This window comes from Mixophyes fleayi, chromosome 6 (assembly GCF_038048845.1).
Source record: "Mixophyes fleayi isolate aMixFle1 chromosome 6, aMixFle1.hap1, whole genome shotgun sequence".
Classification (NCBI taxonomy): domain Eukaryota; kingdom Metazoa; phylum Chordata; class Amphibia; order Anura; family Limnodynastidae; genus Mixophyes; species Mixophyes fleayi.
Window position 1 is genome coordinate 169,434,392 of NC_134407.1, and position 18,560 is coordinate 169,452,951.

Sequence of the window (18,560 nt, forward strand, 5' to 3'; positions counted from 1 at the left end):
CTCGTTTGATCTTCAGCATCCTGGTAGATGGCAGCAGATTTTTATCAAGAATGTCACTGTACATTTTTCCATTCATTCTTCCTTCAATGATATGTAGTATGCCAGTACCGTGTGCAGAAAAACAGCCCCACACCATGGTGTTCCCACCTCCAAACTTGGGTTTTGGGGTGATGTGCAGTGCCATTTCTCCTCCAAACATGATGTGTATTATGGCATCCAAAGAGTCCAATTTTGCTCGCATCTGACCACTCTATATTCTCCCAATATTTCACAGGCGTGTCCAAATGTTGTGCAACAAACTTTAAATGAACTTCAAAATGCTTTTTCTTCAGCAAAGGAGTCTTGCTTGGTGAGTGTGCATACAGGCCATGGCAGTTGAGTGCATTACTTATTGTTTTCTTTGAAACAATTGTACCTGCTAATTCCAGGTCTTTCTGAAGCTCTCCACAAGTGGTCCTTGGTTTTTGGTCAACTCTTCAGATTATTTTTTCACTCCTCTGTCAGAAATCTAGCGAGGTGCACCTGGTCGTGGCCAGTTTATGGTGAAATGATGTTCTTTCCACTTGCGGATTATGGCCCCATCAGTGCTCACTGGAACGTTCAGCAGTTTAGAGATCCTTCTGTAACCAATGACATCAGTGTGTATTGCAACAATAAGGTAGCGAAGGTTTTGAGAGAGATCTTTGCTTTTACCCATCATGAGATGTTTCTTGTGTGACACCTTCGTAATGAGACACCTTTTTATAGGACATCAGTTGTGGCTGAACCAGCTGGCAGGATTGCTTTCTAATTACTGATAGATTTCAGCTGGTGGCTTTCCATGCCTTTTTGCACCTCACTTTCTTCATGTGTTCAATACTTTTTCCCTGTGTCATTCCACATTATTACACAAAACTTAAATTTTGGACATCTTTGGTCTGATTTCTTTTCATGTGTGGATTACAAGGGTTGCTGCTGACATTTGGTGTAAATTTCATTATTATAGAAACATTAAATATATGTTTACTGAGAAATATGTTGATGTGTTCAATACTTATTTAACCTGCTGTATGAGCTGCCCTTCATCATGCTATTGAGGAATATGTGGTTGATCACTACTTTTATTGGTTTTAAGTGGTATATTTTAAAACTGTATTATTCTTGCCTATATAAAATGTAGCCAAGTCAGCACATGGTCTCTTTGAGCCAGACACCATGCTGAGCGGTTCCTAAAAGTCTATTCAGTTGTCAAAATTCCATCCCAGGCCAGGATATATCTCACCTCAGGGGCCTTTGAAGTTGCTACAGGTGACACTGCTATCTTCTAACACTGGGATGTGCAGAGCCACCGAATACACACACAACAGACTCTCTGGCTTCACATTTTACACTTTAGTAGTTCAACTTATCAATGGATTCATTTGATATACCATATTTACACTACAGCTATGATTTAGGCCTTATTCCCTAAAATTATGTGATGGGTTAACAATTATAAATAACTGTAAGTTCTCTATGTTCACAACACAATTGCTTGATCTAAAAAGCTTGTTTTGCATTTGGACTCATAAACATAGGAATAAATGGGTCAAGTTCTCATCTATATGTAAGATAACCATCTAGGTGTAACAGAACCTGCTCAGATGATATTTCAATGGATGTCAGAAAACAATTATACTTTTTAATTAGGAAATTAAACATTCACCACATTTGAAATATTATGCGTCCAATCTCCCTTACATACCACCATGATCTCTCTATTGTATAGCATGTTACTTGATATTAGCACAGATTTTCAAAGCAAGCACAAATACGAATGGGAAAGAGCTCTTATCCTCTCTCCTGTGGAGGACTATAGGGAAGAAATAAGACACAGGACAGTTTGAACCTTTATCTCAGCATCAGTTAAATAGACAGCTAATTTATATTACAGGTGGTTACATAAACCTGGTAATCTGACCAGAATGCTTTCTATTTTTGACCCAGCTTGCTGGAAGGATTTCGAACCCTGGGGAACCTTATACCACACATGGTGAACCTTTTGAAAGATATAGTTCGAATTTGCTACTAGAATCATCTATCCTTAATGACCCATGGATCTTCCTCCTAAACTATCCTCACCTTCTCATTCTGTAACACTTGCCTCCCACATTCTAGCTGCTTCAAAATATGTGATAGCAGCTTAAAACTCATATATATATATATATATATGTATGTCGCATTCATAGCGAAAAAATCACTTACTACTTGCATGATAAACCGGATCTTTTAACTCTGTTTTGGACTCCCTGGATTTTTCATGAAAGACAGAAAAGCAACCCAAAAAGCAACCCTTTGACCATTTGCTTTCTCCTCAATCCTTAGTATAATTCTTACTCCTCTATGTCCAACTACAAATGTCTCCCGTTCACTTTTATGGAGTTTCCCTCCCCTTTTCCACACATTTTCCAATTCATTATAGAACGCCTGTTAACATATATGTTTCATATTTCTAAAAAAATAAACAGATTCTGTGACCACGTTTTTTTTCTATGGTTAATAAATTCTATTTTGTACTTTTTGCACTTTAATTATCTGTTGAAAGTAAAAAGTATAAAATAGTAAATATAATTTTACTTTGGCATTTATTTCTATCGAAAAAAATAGATTTTTATTTTATAAATTGTTATATTATGATGTAACTCCTCAGCCCTAAAGGGAGGGCTGGCAAACTTTAGCCCGGGAGGCAAGACTCTACTTAGCAGCCTATTTTAAATTAGCAAAAATGCAGGTGGCCCAGTGACACAGCCCAAGGTAGCCCACTATAGGACCGGCCCAGGGGGCAGATGGCCCCCTACCCCCCAGCCCAGCCTGCCCCTGGCTCAGATAATTCAGGAGGGATGTTTTAAGCTGACATTTCATTGTAAACTAGGAGGCATTCACTTGCAACAGCATCAAATTGGATTTATGAAGGATACATATACTTTTATATATGTCATCTATGGTTGATCTATGTTTGGCTTCCCCACTATTTTTAATGCCAAATATCTATGATAAATATGATACATTGAATTAAATATTACATATACATTTTTTTTGTAAAGTTGGGTGCAGATTACACTGAAATTGCATCCTGTAATTTACACAGGATTCCAAGAAGCATCGATTTTTCGATCCATGCAACTCAGAATACTATGGAAATTGCACAACCCCACCTCTTTATCTGCCTTATGGGCTGGTGTGCATCATACACTTCAGTGGAATTAAGCTTTACAAAGCAGATAAATAAATAAATCATTTTTTTAAAAAACAAATTGTGATTTTCTATCCCCCAAACAGCACAAGGGTCGGTTAAGCTGTTTGGGAGGGGGTGCACACCATTTTTTGTAAATGTAATTATTTTGTTTACTTCTTTTTTTAACACAGCAAGGTCTCTTTCACCAGTAGAAAGCACCCTCAACAGATACATCTCTTAGAGACCTATCTGCAGCTGCATCCAACTCAGCCTAGCATGTAAAGATTGTGAACACCTTTACATTGCTAGGCTCGCTCACTACCTTCCCTGTTCCACCTCTCTAAGCGCAGAGAGGTGCAAGAGGGAGATCCGACTCAGTCGGACTGCAAACTGAGAAGGATCATTGGCTAAAAGTGCTTTTTGCACTCATGAGTTGGACTTGCATCCGACTCTACATCAGGCCCTTCATTGTGTTTAATGGAGAGTTTGTGACAAAAGCCCATGTTGACTCTTTGATATTGGTTTCTTAACCTCATGTGTCAATCTCCCATTGTCCCATAGATTGTAAGCTTGCGAGCAGGGCCTTCTCACCTCTTTGTCTGTTTTACCCAGTTTGTTTATTAGGTTATTATGTTTGTCCCCAATTGTAAAGCGCTATGGAATATGTTGGCGCTATATAAATAAATGATGATGATGATGATGATGATTGGTTTGCAACAAAATATATTTTTAGGTAGGCAGGAAAAGCAATGAATATGGCAAAATCCTGAGATGCCCAAGAGCATTAAAGGAGCAGCATCTGGATGTCTGTCCATATGTACACCCTCTTTGTGCCCACCTGTTTTGTACACAGTCCTTCTGGGCTACCAAATCACACTAGAGAGGGCCTCCCTAATCCTATGCAGCAATATTGGCAACTTTCAGCTTTTGGTCTTCACTGTGGCATTTATGTGTGTAAAGCTGCTACCCTTTTACTTTTACTGAATACATAAAGTAATAATAATAAAGCCTACTTAGAATTGGGTTTATTATTGTAATTATGAACTTTAAAAGGGATAATGTAACCTTGGGATGAGAGTCTTATGTAAACTACAATAAAGTTGAAGAGATGATCTTTGTAGTCTTTGGAATATAATAGGATTATAAAGCTTATGGTGTGTATTATAATAATTAAGGTGATAGAATTGCTGTGTGTTCTCCAAAGTGGATATAAAAAAAAGCATAAATAAGAGGTATTACAAGTGGTGGCTATTATCCTCTGGCTTGTATTATTCTCTAAAGATTGGATTTGTGTGTAACACAGTTATGATGACGTCAATATAGAGCCATAAAACTTTTTTATATTGCTGCAATAGTTTATTATTGCAAATGCATTTCTGAAAGATCAGTTTTACATGTAAGGATCATTGATTTGAAGATCTTTCAATAGAGAAAGTGGTCACTTCTTTTCAGCTGTAGACGCCTCTTCTTTTGCAACAGTGTGAACTTTAGTAGTGGTTGTAGTGGTTGTAGTGGAAGTGCTGGATCCTAGAAATACAGAGAGGAGAAAAATCAATATACAGTATATTTTACAGTATGCAGGGACACTTCTAATAGATCAATTGTGCAACTACTAATGGAGCCATCTGCTTTAGACAACCCAGATGTAGTAGCTCCTTATACCATGTAATCTGAAACAACCGATGCAGCAGCTTTGACTTTCAATAGCAATAAGGGATAGATTTAGCAACTGTTTTAAAAAAGAAAAGTGTTGCCTGTAGCTACCAATCAGATTCCTATTCTAGAAAATGGTAGCTTGAATCTGATTGGTTGCTATGGGCAACAACTCCACTTTTCCTTTATAGAAGGTTTAAATATACCCCTAAATCATTTGCAAACTGCCCTTGTCTAAATGCACCTAAAAATGCGCTTTTCTGCAAAGTGCAACTGGAAGGTATAAAATGTGTTCCATTAAAAGTGAAAGACAAGGTTCGATCTCTACCACCTCTGTGGTGATTTAAACTATTGTTTTGCAGGGAGAAAAGGTCTATGTGCATTCCTGCGAAGCAGGACACTTACACTTAAATACATCTTATCCACTACTTTACATCATTTAAATTTATACATTGTGATTTGAGGGTATCGGGGCTCAATTTAATGGACCCCCATGTGGATCCTAATTTAGTGGACCCAAATGGTTTCTATTGCAATTGTTTTTTATAATAAATATAATGGTTGGGCATAGATTCAAGGTCTTCAGCCACATTTTTCATTTGCATGAAGCACACAGAGCATTGCGGGACTCTGTCTTTTTAGGAAATACATAGAAGTCCTCTTTAAATCCAGCAAACAGTGGTACAAAGGAGTATGTTGTATCACAGTGCAGCATAAATAATGGGTGTGGAAAAGATTTGACATACATCTTGAAATGCGTTGGATTAACCATCTAGGCGCAACAGTGTAAAACCAAGGCATTTGCAGTGTACATTGAGTGCTCTTGGTAAATGAAGTCCTCTGAGTGTCATTGGACAAACGTGTCTAAAGCAAAGCATCCATAGTACATACATATACATCTTTGTTCAATAGTAATGTATGTGGTGTTATAATATTGGCAAATGGTCATCTGTTTGTGTGACGATTATGTACTATTGTTATTTTCCCTTAATATTCAGGTATGACAATGTATATTGTATGTAACCTTGTAATGTAATCTCAACGTGTGCTTTGCTAAATGACAGTAGTCTGAACCTATGCAAGTGTCAATATTCTTTTGAAATTAGCCAAATCCAGGGATAGATAAGCATCTCTGAGGAGTTTTTCGTATGCAGAGGATGTGGCCCTGGCCAGCCAAGCAGAACAAGCAAGAGGTGAGAACTCTGTGAACATTCCAGATCTCAGGACATCCATAACTCACTTCGGAAAGCTCGGTGTCATATTGAGAATCCTTCTGACCTGATTGAAAATGTAATTCCTAAGGTTTGGGGTGCAGAGCCTGTAAAAGGGTTTAAAATCTTCTGCATTAGACATTACAGAGTGCATTTTCATAAGGTGGTCTATCAAGACTGAAATGTCTTATATTTCTCAATTGTGTTCCTTCACACAGGCCAAGTCTTAACTAGTAAGTAGTGACTTATTTGAACAACTTACTGTATGTAATGTTGATAACTTTTGTAACTAAGCCTTAGAAACATTTTTCGATTGAATAAATAATAAATTTATTCTAGTGTATTCTCTGTCATTCTTTGTGAACTTACAAAGCCCAGGGAGGCTCATGCTACAAATGTATGTATGCCATTTAAGTGTGAAACATTAATAAGTGGTTTTGGTGAAAGTAAGGACACCATAGTAAATCCTTTGTGGTGGCAGAAAAGGTGTATTCATTACTAAGTGACTACGTTGACGCCAGTCACATCCAGCTGTTCAAATTTGCTGTATCTGGGCGTTTGTGACAGTTTGCATGAACAATTTAGGTCCATTGATTTACAATTTCAGTGTAAAACTTTTACCTGCACTCTCCTTGTGAGATCCACCAATGCTGTAAAAGAAAAATAATCAAATTATGTTCTGAACTGTAAAAAAGCTATAATACTTCAATATCATTGATTTCTCGGATATTGGAACCTATATTGCATAAATTAAAATAGATAAAAAAATATTCTTATGTTAAACTACTTTGGTAATGCTATAAAGATTAATTAAATAAGGCATTGTTTTAATTTGCTGATAGGGGTGTTGTTATATATAAATCAATTACTTTAACCAGATAACAGCAATACTATTAAGGGATAAGTTGGGGAGCAGAGGATAGTGTATCGGGTAGAAGGGGTCATGTTGAATGCCCTTCATATGCTAATTGTTAGCATAGTTAAAGGGTGAGATGGGGATATTTATACTATACTATACTATACTATGCCATTACTATGTTATGTTACTGTGTTGTTTTGGGCATCTTTTGTATAATGGTCATTTTAGATGAATGCATGGCCATCCAATGAGGAGCCAGCTCTGTTCTCAAACAATTTTCATAAACAATTATGATGCCTTTTTGAAAGTAACAAAAAAATATGGAAATTTCCAATCTAAAATATCATTATGGTCATGCCAATAATTACTTTTGAACAACCTACTTAATCAATTTCTACTTTATATTTGTTCTTTTAAAATACTCAAGCCTAATTTATTTTTATTCAAGTTAAAAGAGTTAGAGGACATTATAACTGTTTTTATTACATGTGTCACATTTTTACATCTTAAACTCTTTGTGACGAGGGTATTTTAGAAGTTCATGACCAGAGCGCATTTCACAGTTTTTCTTGTGTTTAACTGACATTTTTTAACTGCATTTTATACCCTACCAAATTTATATAAGGCTCAGTTTTGAGTGCCGGGCACAATTATCCAGCATGCTTCACTTCCTATGTCTCTTCTGGGAGATACGGAGGAGGAGTAGGAAAAACAAGTGGTGGGGTTTGATCATGACATGCCTCTCTCAAATGAGAGAGGCAGGGGCGTTGTGACGCAATGACCATCCACAAACCCTTGAAGCTCATCTACATGTGCTGTTTAGCAACATGAAATCTAATTTTCCAAGGGCACAAAGAGAGGAGCTCCCCTGCGCCTAGTCTGTATAGAAAACAAAATCCTGCACTCACAAGTGTGGCTATCGTAAAGCAGTAAGCCATGTACTTATCTGTAGAAATAGGCACAATCTTGCAAAAATATGAGCAAAGTCACAAAGCAGCATTTGCACTGTGGGACTCATTTTTGCAATTTTATAAATTATAATTTTTACCTCTATCTTCATAAACACCCAACGTTTTTTTAAGACACCATCACAAAAGGACAAATTCATAAAAATGGGAGTATTTAAATTAAAATAACTATCTTATTTAGATGCAAAGTTTGGGAATATGGCGGTAAGTATATTAAGTATATTAGTAATTAGAATATTAACTGTATGTAATTAATGCTAGAATTGTCATTGATACATTTGGCTTTACTAAGGGACATTTATAAAATGTTCTTTGAGAAGTAAAAAAATAGGGCATGGATCTATGTTGTTTTAAGTTGAGTACAGAAGTTGCAAAGCAAGTCTTAAATGCAGTAGAGACTTACAAAAACATCACAAATCTTTTGACAAACCAGATGACAATTAACTTCAAGATTTGAAGCATCATTTTCAAGTCCAACAAATAGTGCCATGACCTGATGAACTTGTTTTTTTGTGTTAATGTATACACCAGTGGTCAAAGTGGTGTTGTATACGATGGGATACCATACCACCACTTCTCCTACTGCCTCTATTGTAAAACTATTACACTCCATTCACTTACATACTGAGTAATTTTTTTTTGTACATACTGAGTGATATTTTATACCACCACTTCTACATTTTCATACTGCCACTTCTAAATTTCCACTTCGACCACTGGTATGCATGTAATTGTGACCCAATGTGTTGGACTTTTGTGACAGATATCACTAAAATGTTACTGTTTGTTGCAACTACCTTTGGTCGTGTTCATCCAGCAGTTTGCGGTAGGTTGCAATCTCAGCCTCCAGGTGAGCCTTAATGTCTAGGAGAGTCTTGTACTCCATATTCTGGTGTTCCAGATCGGACCGGAGACCTCCCAGCTGACCCTCAATGGTCGCAATTACAGATTGGATATGGTGAAGCTGGGCAGAATAACGGGCCTCGGTGTCTGATATGGAGGCCTCAATTCCTGATTTCTGAAGAGAAAACAATAGGCAATTGTGATACAGTATTCTCACAGAATATTATTTTATTTCTATGTTTGAAATTCAGTCAGAGTTCATAATTTGATATTTATTTTATTTTCAGTATGTTGCTATGTTTATTATACTGCTTATTCAATCATGCCATAGTGTCTTTTATAAACATTAGTAGGCCAGTAATTCCTGTATTGTACTAATTCACCTGCCAGTATAACAATTTATTATGTTTGTATTCCACTAGGATTACTATGGATTTGTTAAAATATTTGCAAGTAGGTTCTGCATGACTCCATACAAGAGTCACATCATTTCAAAATCGAGAGTAGCAACCACTGTCTTGAAGTTACGCTAACAGGTAAGGAATTCAGTCAAGAACTAATGCTGGCCACAGATGTTGCTATATCACAACATATATTAGGTATGTGTAGCAAGGCGTTTACTAATTACCCAGACCTGGACCTGCCAGGGGGCCCGGCCCGGGCCCTCACTGCCGACCTTTTTTTTTTTTTTAACCTTAAATGTTTTATATTTTTTCCTTTTATTATTTTTTGCCGGGGGAAGTGGGGGTGGCTCCACCCCCTTCGTTGGTGGGGAAAGCAGGCACTGAATGTTGGCCGTGACGTCATCATGTCACAAAACAGAAAGGCACAGAGTGATGAAGAAGGGGGGAGGGGGCACCGGGTGATGAAGGAGAGAGAGGGGGAGCAGCATGGCACCGAGTGATAAGGGAGGGGGGGCAGCAGCATGGCACAGTGATGAAGGAAAGGAAGGAGCAGCATGGTACAGTGATGAAGGAGAGGGAGCAGCATGGTACGTTGATGAAGGATGGGGGAGCAGCATGGCACCGAGAGATGAAGGAGGGGGGCAGCATGGCACAGTGATGAAGGAGGGGGGGAGCAGCATGGCACAGTGATGAAGAAGAGGGGGAAGCAGCATGGCACAGTGATGAAGGAGAGGGGGGGAGCAGGATGGCACAGAGTGATGAAGGGGGGCTAGGTGAAGGGGGAAAAGCAGCATGGAGGGCAGAGTATGATCATAAGAGGGCACAGCGTGGTTGCAATGAAGGGGCACAGTTTGATGTTGAAGGGGCGCAGTGTGATCATAAGGAGGCACAGCGTGGTAATGATGAAGGGGCACAGTAATGTGTGTGTGATGACACAGGGGGCTTGTGGTAATGTGTGTGTGTGATGGTATAAGGAGCATTTGGCAGTGTGTGTGATGGCACAGGGGGCTTGTGGCAATGTAGTCTGTGTGAGGTAGGTGGTGTCTAAGTAATGGGTGCTATTTTGTTTGTGGGGTGATGGTGGGGCAATTTAATAGTGGGGACTATTAATTTAAGATGGGATGGTTTGGGGGCTATTGAATGTGGGGGTGGGTTTGGGGAGAATGAGGTCTCTTTATTAAATGTGACTATGAATTATTTAATGGCAGTGATGGTTGCGGGAAATAGGTATATTTATGAAATGTAAATACTATTAATTTATTGCTGGTGCTGTTGCAGGAAAGGAAACATTTTATTAATTAAATGTGAATACTATTGTTTTAATGTTGGGGCTGGAGGAAGGCCTAATTATTAATTGTGGGTGCTATCGACAGGGGCTGTTTGGAACTTTCCAAATGTACCCATTTTTTTTTCCAAATAGGGCCTCCAACATTCCAGAATCCAGGCAAGCCTCAACAAAAGAAACCAGCAGCCACAGGAGGTGAAAGTGATAAGAACAGGTAGGAGAGAGCAGTCTGTGAAATGTTGTGATTCTAGTGGTACAATCCCAATTTTTGGTGAGTGTTCTGCGCAATGTAAGGGGCAGGCCAAGACTGTGAACTCTTTATGTACACACTGCATTCTTTATATTCTACACTATGGTGCTAGATATCCTGAAAGTAAGGAGTGCTGGGACATAAGTCACGCTCCGGCGAGTGGGCACTGCACCCTTGTGCCAAGGGTGTACACAACAATGCAGGGTTTTTTTGCTGTAGGAGGGTGGCCTAGCACTTTTCACCTGTTTGCCACGCCCTAATGATGCATAGCCACGTGCCCAATCCTATGAACACTCCCACTTTTGCCATGCTCAACTATAAGGGGGGCCCCATAAAGTTGTTGTAGCAGGGCCCTGAATTCCTCTTGGCAGCCCTGTGTGTAGCATGAAAATAGGTGAGATACTTAATAGTAATCTGACCAAAATCAGTTGAATCATTATGCAGTCAGAGGATGACAACTGCAAATCACCACTATCGGCCTCTGGGTGCCGCCATTTTTTTTGACAATCTGGATCTCATCCAGAGCTCACTGTTGCAATCTTAATAGTTTTTTCATTCACACAACTGAATTTTATAGTTGTAATTTGTTCCAGAAATGTTTAGTTTTATATTTTCTATTATTATAAATGTATCTTATTTAATCTATCACCTACTTTGATATCTAGTACTTACTAGTGCTTTCAATTTAACATACAGGGGCATATTCAATTCTTTTGAATCCCTGCGGCGTTAAAACTATTACCGTTATTACGGTAATAGTAACCTGGATTTCAGCTCGCGGCTCAGGGAGCTGTGAGCTGAAATCCAGCGAGAAAACTACCGTAATAACGGTATTTACTCGCGCTGTTACCGCAATGACGGTAATAGTGCGTGCGCCGCGAGATTTTTGGCCTTTTTCGCCAACAATTAAATATACCCCACAGACTAATAACTGCTTATTTAATTGTATCCATATTTATTTTTCTATCTCTAGCATTACCGTGCTGTACTGTGACTGCAGCTCAATTTCCAGCCCCTGCAGAGTGCGTCTCAGCTCCGTGATCTCTGTCTTGCTTGATTGTACTTGTTCCGTGTGGGTAACAACTTCCTTGTGGATTGATTCACTCTAGAAAAGGGTAAAAGTAGATGCATGGGAGAATTAGATGCAATTTGACAGAGATAGATAGATAGATAGATAGATAGATAGATAGATAGATAGATAGATAGATAGATAGATAGATATAGATATAGATATAATGTACACATACATATGGAGACAGAAAGCCATACCTGAGACAAGTACCATGCTTCAGCATCCCTCCGGTTCCTCTCGGCAATGTACTCATATTGATCTCTCATTTCACCCAATATCTTGGTCAGATCAGTACCAGGAGCTGCATCCATCTCTACGTTGACCGAGCCGCTCATTTGCTGGCCTTTCTCACTCATCTCCTGAAGAGTCCATAAAATGAAAATAACATGTACATAGATCTAAAATAAAAACTCCTCAAGGACAATGACCTGCAGAAAGCTGATCTGTCTTTAGGTTTCTCACATCCTTCTGTACAACTCTGATTCCATATATCTTTCCAATATTTCACTTAAAGAGGATGCCCACATTAACAAATTGCAGATGTTCTCACCTCTTGGTGATTCTTCTTCAGATAAGCCAACTCTTCCTTTAGGTTCTCGATCTGCAATTCCAGGTCAGATCTCGAGAGTGTTAATTCATCCAACACTTTACGCAAGCCATGGATGTCATTTTCAACTTGCATACGCAAGGATAGTTCATTCTCATACCTGAGAAAGATAAGATTGTTGGTTGAAAACTATAACACAAGGAGGCTCACTAAGTGCCAATTACTTGAGCAGTCACAGTTTTAGTTACAGTGGTAAAAAAAATCTATTCTATTTCTCTAAATGATGAATTTTACTTATTCTTTCTCTCTCTCTCTCTCTCTCTCTCTCTCTCTCTCTCTCTCTTTCTCTATATCTCTCTATCTCTCTCTCTCTCTCTCTCTCTCTTTCACCTAATCAACTATGTTAATATTTTTTTTATTAAAAGCTCATGCTCCTTGACTCATACTATCATACATCTTGGTACTTCCATATATATACAAACCAGCATAAAATAGCCAGGTTGACAAATATTCAAAGATGAAAGGAGCGTTCAACATAAAAATGGCGGTTGGTCATGAAGTTGTGGATTTCAAGATGTCTGAAGGTGACAAGTGCCAACATCAAAATAATAACATCATATTAGGCAGATAACAACACAGAGGTTTTTCAATTCTACATTCCCATATTACAGGTTAAGACGTTATGTCTCGCATTTTGGTAAAAGAAAACAAAAAAGGCATTTTAAAAAGAAAATATGCCAAAACATTTGACTTTAACACAATATTATTTAGGGGCAGCACGGTGGCTAAGTGGTTAGCACTTCTGCCTCACAGCACTGAGGTCATAAGTTTGATTCCCGACCATGGCCTTATCTGTTTAGAGCATACTTGCCAACTTTTATTCGTTGGCTTCAGGAAGATCCCGGGGGAGGTGGCCATGTGGGGGCAGGGCTTGAAGAATCACATAATTTGTGATGACGCGATCTTTGCATAATTAAGACCCCCCCGCCACTTATCTATTGTGGGGGCGAGAACCGGGAGGTTGCCCTGCTCTCCCGGGAGTCTGGGAGGTCTCCAAGAAATGTGGGAGTCTCCCAGACATTACAGGAGAGTAGGCAACTATGCATTAAAAAAAAGCAGATAATGAATTTATAGAGACTGAAGTGTCTTTTACATTTCTGTCTCCATTATGGAAGTCATGTTGTCTTACCTGTCAGTCTTTGATTAAATCTCCATGAAAATGGCCACCTCCATAGGCATCAATACATGGACATAGGACACAATTTCTGAACTGTGTCATCATGCCACGATGGCGAAGCCAACCACGTCTTGTACTGGCTCAGCATCAGGGAGAATGCCAGACTCTTCAGGGAGTGAGGGAGATCACTCCTATTTCAGGGAGTCTCCCTGACATTCAGGCAGAGTTGGCAAGTATGGTGTGGAGTTTGTATGTTCTCCCCGTGTTTGCGAGTTTTTACTCTGGGTACTCCGGTTTCCTACAACACTCCAAAAACACACTGGTATATAAATTGGCTCTGTCTGTCTGTGTGTGTTAGGGAACTTAGACTGTGAACTCCAATGGGGCAGGGACTGATGTGAGTGAGTTCTCTGTACAGCGCTGCGGAATTAGTGGCGCTATATAAATAAATGATGATGATGATTTACTAACACTGCTCAAAAGGTGCAAATATGCACTAAAACCATAGTATTCAATTAAAATTACCTTTTTCTCTGTCCAGTGCAGTTTAAAATGAAAGAAGATGTCTGATTGGCTGAAAATGTTTAGAGCAGATTTGCACATTTGAGCAATGTTAGTAAATAACCCTTAGTGACCCTAATGTCATCCGCATGACAGCTCATTTGTCATTCTAAAATGTTATTTTTTATTTTTCCACCAGTTAAGAAACTTACTTAAGTTTAAAATCATCGGCGGCCAGACGTGCATTGTCAACTGCGAGTAAAACTTGATTGTTGTCAATAGTGGCATTGAGAATCTGCAAATACAAACAAGAGGTAAATAGATGATCTATCAGAAGGTGTAGAAGGTGGGATACATACATGTTGATCACTTTGAGGACAGCATGTTAGTCAGTGTTGGATAGAAGATAGGACAATCGTCTTGGCCCCCACAAAATAAGAGAGTACCCGGAAACAATACAAACTGTGGCAGATACTTGCTGCAATATTTTCTGGGTAGCCCCCCAAAAATATTAATCTGGCCCTTCTGTCAGTCCTCATGACCTCAAAATGTTGGATAGGAGCGGTCTAATCGGGTCATAGCCCAATAAAGTTGAAGAGAAACCCACATTTTATTCAGCTGACTCTGGTTCTCATGACAAATGCAAAATGCCAATTCTACTGTTGTATTTGAGGGAAATTTTATAGTGCTATATTCACATTCCCTGTTTATAAGTGAATGTTATTTATAAATCAACATATTTAAATGTTTGCTATAGTAGCAGACTCACCTTTGCCACAATTCCTTGGCAAGCTCCAATATGCTCACCTTTATGGCTCGCTTAACGCTGTCACTCTTTTTAGGTTTACACATTACTTTGCATAGGCTCCATTCAGTGAATGCTGAACGTGCTGTCGTCACCATTGAGTTCACTCTCTGGTGAATAGAGCGTGGGGCAATCTACCTTAGGTGTCTCTAGAAACACCTGTGAGCACAAGCACTTGGCCACTAAGAGTGATTTTTAGTGGATTGTGCTCTGTGTGCAGCATCTACAGATATGCTTTGTTTTGTTTAAAGTAATTTCAGAAATGAATAGATTTCTTATACTGCCACAAGAAAAAAATTAGTCTTTATATGTAGGAGCTGCTAGGTCTATTTATTGACAAATATTAATATTAAAGTTTGTTGCTTGTTTTACATAACACTGTATACAGAATGGTTATTTTGAAAGTAATATTGTTAACTTTAAAGTAAGATTAATTACAAAAAAAAGTGCTATACCAGTTCTCTGCAGTTTTTGTTAAATTAAAATAAACAATTTCTTTATTATTAGATTGTTATGGATATCTTTGTACATTTGGGTATACTTATATCGTGAGTAGTAATGACACCAGTTATAAAAGCTCACAAGTGCTGTAATTTTTCCTACACAATTTCAGTGATGTATTCATATATTAATATTTATGACAGAATTTGTAACAAAAGTAGGCAACTAGAGGCTTACAGGGCATGCTGGATCTTGTAGTAGAACCTCTTACTACACTACCATTGCAGAAAAGAATTCTAGTTAGTCATAGACAAACATCACTTACCCACAATGCACTGTGTATTTTCCTCTAAAAATTCACATGGATTACCATAATAAATATGTAAAAATAAATATACAAAGGTGCATTTCTACAACTAAAATGTTTAGGTTAATAAAATTAAATAATTTTACAGACAGTTCTTAATAAAATTGCTAAGGACCAGCAGTTTTATAAGGAATTTCTGTATGTTAACATTAGCATGTTACATATTAAACTTGCCTTTTATTGCTCTAATTGTTTTTTTCTGGTTATATAGAATATGTGGACACTAAGTTAGGTACCTTCTCACGTAGCTCTTCAATTGTAGCATAGTAGGGCGAATAATTTTGCTCACGAACCACCACTGAGCCTTGCTTCTCGTACCACTCACGGATCTTTTGCTCAAGGTCAGTATTGGCTTCTTCCAATGACCGCACCTTGTCCAGGTAATTAGACAGACGATCATTCAGGTTTTGCATGGTGTGCTTTTCATTCCCAGAGAACAATCCATCTCCACCAAATCCAGAACCACCTGCACCACCGAAAGATGCTCCACCACCATATCCAGCTGATAAGCTGCTCCCCAAACCAGAAGACACCACCCTGGAAATGGATTGGGAGAACCCTTGGCCACCGTACCCCCCATGAATACTTGGCCCTCCATAGACACCAGCTAGTCGTGAGGAGGTGCCACTTCCTATTCTGGAAGAGCTGCTCTGAGCATAGCTATAGCTCATTTTGGTACTGAGTAAAGGAGCGCTGTGAGAACTGGGATACACCTGCTGGAATTGATGCTAAGAGTTCATTTGGGCACCTTTTATGCTGTCCCCAGTTGTGGTTTCCATGGGGAAGTTGTGTAGTTGTTTGGTGAAACCTCCTACTTGGCACCAAGCCATTGTAAAACCTTTCCAATATTTACTTATCATGGATTCCTCTGTAGCAGATGCATATCAAAGTTTCTTTATCTTTTTTTTTTTTTTGGAAACAAAGAACCTACACAGAACAAGCAGTTCTTTGCTGTAGGCTATGGTCTTAGCATCAGGGTCGCCTTTCACTATCTGTCAAAAAGTAAATATACATTTTCACTGCCTTGTGTATATAAACTTGCCCTTTTCAAATCAAATGGGTGTTAAGGAAACAATGGCAAGGTTATAGAGATAATTGTAGTTTTCACTTTTCTTTTTTTTTTTATAAAATGTCACTGAGAAGAAAATCAGGTTGAGAGAACAATGTGAGCATTCATTAGCTTTAACAGTATGAGCCAAATGTCTTTTGATTGAAATGCGCCTCTTTGGGGAACATATAAAATGCAATTGCTTGAAGTGTGTTAAGAGAAATAGTTTACTAGGTATTGATGTGTTTTCTTACGCAATTCTAGATAACTTGATTGACAGCAGAAAATGTGGAAAGAAACAAAATATTTAACCAGAAGTCTAGTTTTTGGTGGATTAGGTGTGTTGAAATTAATGTGGCTTCTTTATTGATGCCCCACAAATATCTTTATGGTAACACACCAACAAGGTATTTCTGGGACCACCATAGAGTTTTCCTAGATACCTTTTCAGTCTGGGTACACACTACAGGTTTTTCAGCCAATTATTGGGCCAAACGCCCGATTAATGACCGTTTGGGCCGATATTCCATTAGTCTGTATATTTGCATGATGATTGACAGTCGTTCCAAAATACTGATTGTCATTTCATTTGATTGTTCAACAAAACTATCATTCTCAATTCAACCGCATTCCGTCCCTGCAGTGTGTATGAAATCACAACTGATTGCTCGACCAACTGCCGATAGTTCCTCAAGCAGCGACTCCTTTCTGGGAGTTTGTATGTAAAGTTTTGATGTTGTCTCTTCCTCTACCACGTGCTGCGGTGTCAGAACATCAGTGAAATGGGAATTATGTGCTTTTAATGGAGAAGCAATATTAAACCTGTTTTACACGTTACATATGACATTTATCTGTTCCTGTATACAAGTGTATACAACAAGTATTCTTACCACATGTGAAAATACATATTCTCATTAAAGTATCATTTATTTCCTGATGTGACATGTGTCCATGTATTTGATTTCATATTAATATATTTAATTCTTTATAAAATACAATGCCATTATATTCTTATATTTAAATGTATTTACTAATTATTTTCTTAAAGTAATTGCTGAGTAGGAAGCAATTTATATAGTTGTGTATTGCATATGTCTCATTGCATAATTAGACACATGTGTCCATCGCGTCTGGACTAAACGAACGGAGTTGTGTATTGCATAGCTCATCATCATCATCAGCTATTTATTTATATAGAGCTACTAATTCCACAGTGCTGTACAGAGAACTCACTCGCATCAGTCCCTGCCCCATTGGAGATTACAGCTTTAAGGCACCCCTCCAAAATAATTACCAAGCAGTCCCGTTTTTAAGTATTTGAGTCAAAATAAGGTAATAAGTATTTAGGTCAGGACATAAATACTTAATCAGTTGTTTCCAAAAATAATATACATAAAACCAAGGGAAAAGAATATATTTATATATATTTTTATATTATATTTCTGTCAAAGAATAATTTACAGCTAATGTTAGGAGGGATAAGATCAAACTAAATAAAACAACAAACATGTACAAAAATCATCACACTATGCCCCTTCACCTTTACACTGTCTGCCCCTCTTCATCCACACACTGTCTGCCCCTCTTCATCCACACACTGTCTGCCCCTCTTTATCCTCACTGTCTGCCCCTCTTCATCCTCACTTTCTGCCCCTCTTCATTCACTCACTGTCTGCCCCTCTTCATTCACACACTACCTGCCCCTCTTCATCTACTCACTGTCTGCCCCTCTTCATCCACTCACTGCCTGCCCTTCTTCATCCACACACTGTCTGCCCCTCTTCATCCACACACTGTCTGCCCATCTTTATCCACACACTGTCTGCCCCTCTTCACGCACACACTGTCTTCCACTCTTTATCCACACACTGTCTTCCACTCTTCATCCTCCTGCCCCTCTTCATCCACACACTGTCTGCCCATCTTTATCCACACA

General features: G+C 38.6%; 1 protein-coding gene across 1 annotated transcript; it reads right to left on the reverse strand.

The window, feature by feature from the left end:
* Window positions 1–4,490: 4,490 nt before the first annotated feature.
* Window positions 4,491–16,286, reverse strand: LOC142094729 (keratin, type I cytoskeletal 19-like). The gene is made up of 8 exons (XM_075177157.1): window positions 15,813–16,286; window positions 14,176–14,258; window positions 12,289–12,445; window positions 11,936–12,097; window positions 11,646–11,771; window positions 8,682–8,902; window positions 6,679–6,707; window positions 4,491–4,720 (listed from the first exon to the last, which is right to left on the reverse strand). Exons 1-8 carry the CDS (start codon window positions 16,245–16,247, stop codon window positions 4,632–4,634), a joined length of 1,302 nt encoding a protein of 433 aa, XP_075033258.1. The 5' UTR covers window positions 16,248–16,286; the 3' UTR covers window positions 4,491–4,631.
* Between the last annotated feature and the right edge of the window lie 2,274 nt (window positions 16,287–18,560).

Excerpts from the sequence above, each read along its gene's own strand:
- LOC142094729 (XM_075177157.1), bottom strand. The coding sequence starts at position 16,247 with ATGAGCTATAGCTATGCTCAGAGCAGCTCTTCCAGAATAGGAAGTGGC. Across the intron at positions 12,446-14,175 it reads GCCGATGATTTTAAACTTAA|GTATGAGAATGAACTATCCT; the intron begins GTAAGTTTCTTA and ends TATCTTTCTCAG. Across the intron at positions 12,098-12,288 it reads TGAAGAAGAATCACCAAGAG|GAGATGAGTGAGAAAGGCCA; the intron begins GTGAGAACATCT and ends TGGACTCTTCAG.